Source organism: Pseudophryne corroboree, chromosome 8, assembly GCF_028390025.1.
Source record: "Pseudophryne corroboree isolate aPseCor3 chromosome 8, aPseCor3.hap2, whole genome shotgun sequence".
Classification (NCBI taxonomy): domain Eukaryota; kingdom Metazoa; phylum Chordata; class Amphibia; order Anura; family Myobatrachidae; genus Pseudophryne; species Pseudophryne corroboree.
In genome coordinates, this window is record NC_086451.1 from 113,991,832 (window position 1) to 114,002,065 (window position 10,234).

A 10,234-nucleotide genomic window follows, 5' to 3' on the forward strand; every position below is an offset into this window, starting at 1 on the left:
CCAAGCCGCAACACACGGCTACGCCGCGACTCACGAACACCACTGGATGTTTAACGGTGCTCAGTCAGGACTCTAGGAACAGATGACGACTTCCGAGTGCAGGACAACTGAAGACAGGAACGACCGGATACAGCAGGACTGGAAACACTCTCAGCAAACAGATACAGCATGCAGGAAGCTATTACCGGCGTCTGTGTGAGGCACTGCGAGAGCATATAAACCGAAGCCCTCCAATCAACTGCTGCCAGTGCTGATTGCATGAATGCCGTGCAGCTGCCTTGCTGCACGGCCAGGAAACAGGTGCCCTTACTAATTTAAATGGACCCAGCAACGGGGAACGCGGTCCGCCAGTGGTGTCCCCGTTGCTAGGGTCCGTGCGGCTCCGTGCGCCCGGCGTCTAGCGTTGCCAGGGAGCCGGCGGCTGTACGCGCACGGCGTCCCTGGTTGCTAGGCGCCGGGCCGCACCGACGAGCGGACCCCGGCGCCTAACAAATACAGCTTGTGAATTGCCTCTAGCACTGCCTCCCTGCCTGAGGGAGTTGTTGGCAAAGCAGATTTGAGGAAACGGCGGGGGGGAGACGTCTCGAATTCCAGCTTGTACCCCTGAGATACTACTTGAAGGATCCAGGGATCCACCCGTGAGCGAGCCCACTGATTGCTGAAGTTTTTGAGACGGGCCCCCACCGTACCTGGCTCCGCCTGTGGAGCCCCAGCGTCATGCGGTGGACTTGGAGGAAGCGGGGGAGGACTTTTGCTCCTGGGAACTGGCTGTATGCTGCAGCTTTTTCCCTCTACCTCTGCCTCTGGGCAGAAAAGACGCGCCTTTAACCCGCTTGCCCTTATGGGGCCGAAAGGACTGTACCGGATAATACGGTGCTTTCTTTGGCTGTGAGGGAACATGGGGTAAAAATGCAGACTTCCCAGCTGTTGCTGTGGAAACGAGGTCCGAGAGACCATCCCCGAACAACTCCTCACCCTTATAAGGCAAGACTTCCATGTGCCTTTTAGAATCTGCATCACCTGTCCACTGCCGAGTCCATAACCCTCTCCTGGCAGAAATGGACATTGCACTTATTTTAGATGCCAGCCGGCAAATATCCCTCTGTGCATCTCTCATGTATAAGACTGCGTCTTTAATATGCTCTACGGTTAGCAAAATAGTGTCCCTGTCTAGGGTATCAATATTTTCCGACAGGGAATCTGACCACGCAGCTGCAGCACTGCACATCCATGCTGAAGCAATAGCTGGTCTCAGTATAATACCTGTGTGTGTATATACAGATTTCAGGATAGCCTCCTGCTTTCTATCAGCAGGCTCCTTTAGGGCGGCCGTATCCGGTGACGGTAGTGCCACCTTCTTTGACAAGCGTGTGAGCGCTTTATCCACCCTAGGGGATGTTTCCCAACGTGACCTATCCTCTGGCGGGAAATTACCAGTTTCTTATCGGGGGAAGCCCACGCTTCTTCACACACTTCATTTAACTCCTCAGATGGAGGAAAAACTACTGGTAGTTTTTTCTCTCCAAACATAATACCTTTTTTTGTGGTACCTGGGGTAACATCAGAAATGTGCAACACATTTTTCATAGCCTCAATCATGTAAAGTGTGGCCCTATTGGAAGTTACATTAGTCTCATCGTCGTCGACACTGGAGTCAGTATCCGTGTCGACATCTGTGTCTGCCATCTGAGGTAGCGGGCGTTTTAGAGCCCCTGATGGCTTTTGAGACGCCTGGGCAGGCACAGGCTGAGAAGCCGGCTGTCCCATATTTGGTATGTCGTCAAACCTTTTATGTAAGGAGTCGACACTGTCACGTAATTCCTTCCACATAACCATCCACTCAGGTGACATCACATTTATAGGCATCTGCTCCGCCTCCACATAAGCCTCCTCATCAAACATGTCGACACAGCCGTACCGACACACCGCACACACACCGGGAATGCTCTGACAGAGGACAGGACCCCATAAAGCCCTTTGGGGAGACAAAGAGAGAGTATGCCAGCACACACCAGAGCGCTATATAACACAGGGATTAACACTATAACTGAGTGTTTTCCCTTATAGCTGCTTATATATATATATATATATATATATATATATATTGCTGCGCCTAAATTTAGTGCCCCCCCCTTTTTTTTACCCTTTAGTAGCTTGAAACTGCAGGGGAGAGCCAGGGAGCGATCCTTCCAGCGGAGCTGTGAGGGAAAAATGGCGCCAGTGTGCTGAGGGAGATAGCCCTGCCCCTTTTTCGGCTGACTTTTCTCCCGCTTTTTATGGATTCTGGCAGGGGTATTTATCACATATATAGCCTCTGGGACTATATATTGTGATTTTTAGCCAGCCAAGGTATTAATATTGCTGCTCAGGGCGCCCCCCCCCCAGCGCCCTGCACCCATCAGTGACCGGAGTGTGAGGTGTGCATGAGGAGCAATGGCGCACAGCTGCAGTGCTGTGCGCTACCTTGTTGAAGACCGAAGTCTTCTGCCGCCGATTTTCCGGACCATCTTCATGCTTCTGGCTCTGTAAGGGGGACGGCGGCGCGGCTCCGGGACCGGACGATCGAGGTCGGGTCCTGTGTTCGATCCCTCTGGAGCCAATGGTGTCCAGTAGCCTAAGAAGCCCAAGCTAGCTGCAAGCAGGTAGGTTCGCTTCTTCTCCCCTTAGTCCCTCGTAGCAGTGAGTTTGTTGCCAGCAGATCTCACTGAAAATAAAAAACCTAAAATATACTTTCTTTTCTAGGAGCTCAGGAGAGCCCCTAGTGTGCATCCAGCTCAGCCGGGCACAAGATTCTAACTGAAGTCTGGAGGAGGGTCATAGAGGGAGGAGCCAGTGCACACCAGTTAGACCAAAAGCTTTCTTTTAGTTGTGCCCAGTCTCCTGCGGAGCCGCTATTCCCCATGGTCCTTACGGAGTCCCAGCATCCACTTAGGACGTCAGAGAAATAAATGTTCTAGTCATCCAAATAAAAATTATTACTATTATGCATATAGGTCCTATTCTGTAATAATATAATTTTGTTCAGTCACTACCGTAGTAGAGTTTACAATCTAATTAAACAACAGCAAAACGACATCTGTCTTTGTGTATCTTCTGTAACATTGCTTTAATTTTCTTTACACTTTATCTTCACTCTTATTGGTAAACATGTTCCTCATTCTTCTCATTATTTTACAACATTCCAATACAATGCATTTTATCCTGGCACACTGCACAATCAGGAGTTTATCAACATTTACAACACTGCAAATATTTGGTATTCTGAAAACATTATAGAACAGGCTTTATAATTAGTCCAGCAAAGAACAGTTAGGGTGTGTACACACGGTGAGATATTTTCTTTCGATTTTGACTATATAGTAAAGAAAAGTTAGTGCAGATCGCAAGGTGAAAGTCACCTTGCGATCCCGATGCGCGGTCCCGCCAGGTCGGCATCGCAAGAAAAGATAGACTGTGCAGGCAAGTCAATCCTTGCTAGACCGGTGTACTATCTAGTTCATTTCACATATCAATTACATCTCACATAAGCCAAAATCTCACATAAGCCAAAATCGTAAGCACACATAGTCCATATCTCAAGAAAAGTTAGTCAAAATCGGTGGTGCTGGGCTCCGGGGAGTTCAAGGGAAATCGCAAGTAAAAATCAGGCATAGCAAGGATCTCACCGTGTGTACCTAACCCACTGCTCCATGCCCCTGGCTCACTGTCTCTCCACTATGTATCACCCGTCTTTCTGTCACTCCACTTTAGATTGTGAGCTCTCTGGAGCAGTTCCCTCTTCCTTCACATGCTTTTCCTTTTCTCACTTATGTTATCATCTCCTCCCCACTGCCAACAACAGAGCCAAACCTCTGGGTTTAGTTGGCACTTCTTATTTGAATATAACTGCTGATGCAGCTATGTTTATAAACCTTGCAATCCATGTTCTGTACAGTTATGTACTGTAAGTCTCTCTTTCATGTTTTCTTTATGTAGTTTGAAAGGCGCTAGGGACCCTTTGTGTTGCCATATAATAACAATAATATTATGTTTGATTATCAGTGATGAGGGTATCTTTTAATTTTGAAGGGCAAAATTTGGGATGTGTTGTATCGCAAAAGCTACTGTAGCAATACACCGCAACTAACATTTTGCCCTTTAAAATGAAAATATGCCCTCCTGACTGATTAGGTGCAGGGCGCTAGAATGAACACTAGGTACAACACAGGACACCTATTGTATTGTTTTACTAGATGTAGACGCTTAAGACATTAGGTCCAAACCACTGGGTCACATTGATGTTTAAATAGTAAAATAAAAAGTAAAATAAAACAAAGCGGGAAAATTCCATATTAACACGGCATCCCTAACTGTAGGCAACAATAAAACCAAAAGAAAATGTATTAATTTGAAATGGAACCACGAGTGAAATACATAACAGTAATACTGTGAAATATTTTGCTTGGTTAAGAAAGGATAAAAAAAATGTAGTAACCACAAACAATCACAAAACAGAAATGTGCAAACAATATTTTTTTCACTAATAAAAAAAACACTTTTAACAATGCTCTAAAACAGAAAAGTCAGATCCTATAGGAAAAACAAAACTCATACATTAAAAATGTGTTGAATTCAGAGACGCTGTTGAATGGACAGACACACAAAAAAAAATTAGTTTAGGAGACAGGGTTCAATATATACTCTGCAAATCAGTAAAGGGAAAAATCACACACAGTCTGCATTATGCTGTGTTGCAAACATAAAAACATATTGCTGTTAGAATATAGTCATTATCCGTGGACACGTAAGCAGCCAGCTCCCAATATTAACTTACATTAGCTCAACCTCTGATATTTTATTACTTCAATCCACAAAAATACTGTTACTAGCCTTAAATGAAGTATTACCTATATTATACAAACAAATGAAATCTATATTTCAAACAAATTAAATATATATTTTAACGTTAAATTGATCCTATTTTCAGGACAATTCAGATGACACTGGAATTAATGAGTCACTGGGGTCATTACACAAGATTCTGGGAGCAACTGATCTAAATCACTTGTTTGGTCTTTGTTTACTTCTTGGAAGATAAGTGAACCTGTTAGATAACATTTACATTTCTGAATTATTCTCTACTGTTATACAAGTCTAGGTGAAACTAAATTTGTGGGGGGAAAAATCTGCCTGTGATACAAAAAGATGCAAATAAACAAAGTATTTGCAATAATAAATAAATTAGTACAATTAAACCAAAATGGTATATGCAAAACAACTATTTAAAAAAAATAATTTTTATTTGCATATAGCTTGCAAAATTATAAAATATTGTACTTTGCGTTATCCAGCACATAGGCATTATATAATACAAACGTACATACTTTATAAGCACACGTGTTATAGTTACAGATAGATAGATAGATAGATAGATAGATAGATAGATAGATAGATAGATAGATAGATAGATAGATAATATAAGCGTTAGGAAATGTCTTAATTATACCTAAAAGTCAATCATTAGTAGATCACCATGCCATTACATATTTTGCCAATTTATTTAAAATAAGAGTGCAGGAAAAAGATCTCTAAACAAATTAAAATAAATAAATAAATAAAAGCTGTCTGGATTTCTTAAAATTAATTTTTTTCTTTTAAAAACCAGAATAAAAATGACCAACCTCTATCAATCCGATACAGTATGTTCCTGGTGCATCTCTCCCAAGCCATTATCCCTTGTAATGCAGTCCCATGCTATTGCTTTAGCTAATTGCTCCAGGATCTCTCCAAGTTCAAAAGTTCACGTTTTACGACACCCACAAAGCTTTGCACACATTACCAATAAAAACATCCCCTTTACAAACAACCAGGGGAAAGTATCTCAAATGAACAGAGAAAATAATCAGAATAGGGTAACTATGCTGTCAGAGGCCAGCAGCGCAGAACCGATGCCACTTTAAGGTTAGCAGAAGCAGTGACCTCATTATACAAGGACAGTCCTTTTACTACATGAAACATTTCCTGTGCAAGATCAGGAATAAATGAAGCACCTCTCATTTATCTAAATCCCTGCGAAAGCCTCAGTGAGCTTCAAACTTATCCCATGTCCGAAGGAAGTTATTACCATTAAGTGACAAAATCAATTTATAAAGTTGTATTTTACATGGAAAACAGTGGTGAGCTGATTAAATGTATTTAATATACACTTTAATGCAAACATTACAAAATATTAAAAGACCAATAAAAAATTTACAGGCAAAATAATCATTAGAGCAATATCACAAATTACCCAATTTAATAGATTTACTTTCTCATTTAAATGCTAAAATATATGCCAAGTAATCTTTCTCAACTTCTATAATTCTATAGATGTAGGAGAAATAAAAAATGGGGAATTTGTATCTTTATTTAAATTAAATAAGTATATTGGGATTACTAGTAATATTAATTAGAGGGGGGGAAAGATAAGTATGTTTCCCCAAAATATTTGTATGTATTCTGTTTTTAATTTAGCACCAGCATCTGATAAAAGTGCAATCAATTTAATCTGATAAAAGTGCAATCAATTTTTTTTTTATTATTTAATATTTTCAGCTGACAAAATAATCTTCAAACTTGAAAATGTTAACAAAAAGAAACAATTGTGTAAACAAAAGACAGAAACTAAAGAAAATGTTAGTGAGTCACAGTAACCCAACAGAACAACAGAGATCCAATTTCATTGTTGTGTCGAATGTAAAAAAAGAAAAGATAAAACCTTGTAATTATTTTAGTGTACCATTAATTCTACTATACACGGTGGATCGAAATACTTCAGCTAGTAAATAAGTATCTATCAGTTTATTTTATTTTTTGGTTAAGTACTTTGATGTGTTGCTTTGTGCAATTATGTAGCAAAATACAACAATGAAAATAAATAACTACAGCATCTCACTGTTCGTAGCATGAGAACTATTTCTGACCAACTTTGCCAAATATTTTCTCTCAATGCATAGAAAACATTCCAGAATTCCTTAACACAATGTAATTCAATTTGAGTTCTGTACACGTTTCAGAGGTAAACTGTTGTTACGAGTACTAATTTTGGGGACTCAAGGTTCAGTAACAACGAGTGATAATTTAATCTAAAAGTAGCTGAACACGATGATCGATGCATTCAGAAATATCACTACAGCAAACTTTCATAGTTCTTGTTAATATTTAAAGATGCTAACACTTAAAAAAGGTTGCAGATACACATGCAAATAGGCAGAAGGAAATGTTATTACTCTGTAATGGGTGCTGCAGATCCCTTGTGGCGCCATATAAATAAAGGATAATAATAATAATAATAATAATAATATTATTATTAATGATAAAATAATAATAATAATACTACATCTACATGTTATATTCTCTTTGTTTTTAGCTGTGCTTCATCACTGGAACTCATTAAACTGTTTGTTCAAGTGACTCAATGGCCTGCAATTAATGCTGCCAACAAATGACTGCCTAACATTCATTACCCTTGATTCTCCTACACATGCTCCCCAAATATAATGCTCTGTTTATTAGCCCACATCCCAAGGTTGCAGTCATACATCCTTTTAACTCCCCATTTAATGTTACAGCGCCCATTCCTTGAACATCAACTTCCAGAAATGTGCTTAAGCCAATTTGTTAACTCTGTGTAAAGACTACTATACACAGCTTTGATAACTGTGTCACAGTTTACCCAGAATATTCTATCATTACAAAACCACATCAAAGTGCCAGATTATTTTAATGACTCATAAAGTACAATACTATTTTTATTTATTGAATGCATTTTTGAATGACCCAAGTGCAACACTAAGCAGCAGCCCAGCAGCTCGCCAGACTGTGTGGTCTGTGGCATCATGCAGCTATACACCTAATTTTGTGCATCCTCAGGCAATCTAACTTCCAGCATCATCCCTTCACTCCCTTCCCAAAATATCCCGCATGCCACTCACACCCTGCCCCAACCAATCACCACAGTCCCATGCTTTCCTCATTGCGCTACACATTTCCCCCTCTCACCGGTGGCAGGAAGTAGCCCGGCTCCGCTGTTGTCCAGATCCATGTCCCGAGATGTGGGTCCCGGGGAGCCTCGGTTAGTATCCGCCGTTGGGCTGCTCCATCCTCTCTGGTTGCAGCAGTAGTAGGGCAGCCCTGGCAGCTGGGGGGCGAGAACGATGAGACTGACGTCACCGCGCCTGCGCCGCGCTCAGCCTCACGGGAAATGTAGTTCTCTAGTCCAAGACCCCAGCCTAGTGCTGGCTGTATGAGATGCAATAGTACCACACAGCGAGCTGTGTCTATTGGATGAATGGGTTTGATTGTGAAAGTCTGTTGTTGAGGATGAACATGGAGCGAGTAGTAGCCTAGGCAGAGCCAATTCAATACCCTAGACAAGACTGTAGTTGATGCCCGTTAAACTGCATCTAAATCCACCGCAAGCTGTATGCCGCACCCATGGAGCAATGGTGCCCTAGGCATTCGCCTATATAGCCTTTGCCCAGGGCTTGTTCTGGGACTGGGGGGGGGGGGGGGGGGGGGGGGGGGAAAGAAGGGGAGAGAATCCTTTTATTACACATTTTCATAGTCCATTTTTGGTTATCTGTAACGTTGAGGTGTATATTCTCCTGTCTGAATTATTAATAAATGCCTCTAATATCTGTAATTCTTATTTAATAAGTTAGTCATATGATAACTGTTTCATTGATCAGATCGTAGTAGTTCTATCTAAGCTGCCCTTAGAGTGCATTTACTGTAGGTGGAAATGTCTGCTGATGTTAATGAAATTGTAAATTCCAGTGAGACTTTGGCTGCTTTTGCAGTTTTATTACATCTAACATTTTGCTGCAGTGCTTCATTGCATATCCTCTATTATGTATAGGACATTTTATTTCCTTCAATATCATTCACGTTTCATTGTCACAGCTGAAGAATTCCTTTAAACCTGTACCTTGGTTTTTATTTCCGTATCAGTGGTTGTGGGGTTTGGAGATTTTTCGATGGACTCATAAAATTTGCCAGCTGACTGCAGAGGTAAGTTCTGTTGCTGTTGATGCTGCTATTAGAGAATTTCACCAGTAAAGTAGCACATGGGTGATAAAGTTCATTGCCAGGATCTAATCAGAGAAACTGCAGGGGGTTGAAAACAGCGTCTGTTTTAAATTTATCCAGCCAATCTCCTACCTACTATATATTGTCCTGCCACCGGTGTGAAGTGAATGAATTATTGTTGTGGACAAAAGGTGAAACCTACAGATGTTAGGGAACAAAAAAAAATGGCTATTAAAGCTTTTATAACTGTTATTAGTTTTTCCGAATGATAGCATTGAGGTCTAGGAAACAGATTACTTCCCAAACACATACTTATTGTGAGATCTGGGATATGTATGAAGTGCAAGAAAACTGTTTTTCTCTTACGTTTTAGTGGATACTGGGAATTGAAGATTACCATGGGGTATAGATCGGGTCCACTGGAGCCTGGCACTTTAAGAAATTAATAGTGTGTGCTGGCTCCTCCCCTCTATGCCCCTCCTAGCAGACTCAGTTTTAGAAAAATGTGCCCAAGGAGCCGGGTGCATTCTGTTGCTCTCCAGAGAGTTTTCTTCAGACATTTATTTTAGTTTATTATTTTCAGGCACACTGGTTGGCAACCAGTCTGCCTGCGTTGTGGGACTTAGGGGGGTACCGAACCAACTTCCTTAGAGTTAATGGTTCGTATCCCCGCTGACAGGACACTGAGCTCCTGAGGTGCTGATCTCATACCCCTCGGGTTTGAGCCCACTCCGGCAGCATGTCGCCACCCCTAACAGATGCAGAAGATGCGGTGCGGTAATACGCCGGGGTCCGCGTTAGCGGGTATGCGGTGCAAAATGCCGGCATAAAGGGACAGTGTTCACCCAGCTATGGGCTGCGGTGCCCACTGTGTACCCACACTGCACTGGCGATGGCATAACAAAAGGGTTCCGCAGTCGTTTTTTATAATTATGAAGGAGACGCCAGTATTAATATCTAAGAGGGACCGCGCGCCATTACGGGGGCTGGGCTTCCCGAAAAGCGGGACTAGCGGCTCTGAGGCGCCATTTCCTGCGGCTGCTGTACAGGCTGCATGCGGGCTGCTCCTCCGCAGGACCCACTGTGTCACCAACGATAACTGGTACCAAGGGGTTATAGTGAGGGGGAGGGGGGGTACAGTATCAGCGGTTTAACCGCTGTGAGGTAAATTACATACTATATATAC

At 42.1% G+C, this 10,234-nt stretch overlaps 1 protein-coding gene across 4 annotated transcripts in view; it reads right to left on the reverse strand.

The window, feature by feature from the left end:
* NR6A1 (nuclear receptor subfamily 6 group A member 1) overlaps positions 1–8,322 on the reverse strand; it is a 563,603-nt gene extending 555,281 nt beyond the window's left edge. For 2 of the 4 annotated variants that reach the window (XM_063935588.1, XM_063935586.1), the window contains exon 1: positions 8,020–8,070. Coding sequence is in view for 2 of the 4 variants with exons in the window: in XM_063935585.1 (XP_063791655.1) it covers positions 8,020–8,062 (43 nt within the window). In the remaining 2 variants the exon portion in view is untranslated. Of the gene's footprint in view, positions 1–8,019 lie in introns of all 4 variants that reach the window. The other 2 variants (XM_063935585.1, XM_063935584.1) reach the window with 2 other exon arrangements.
* Between the last annotated feature and the right edge of the window lie 1,912 nt (positions 8,323–10,234).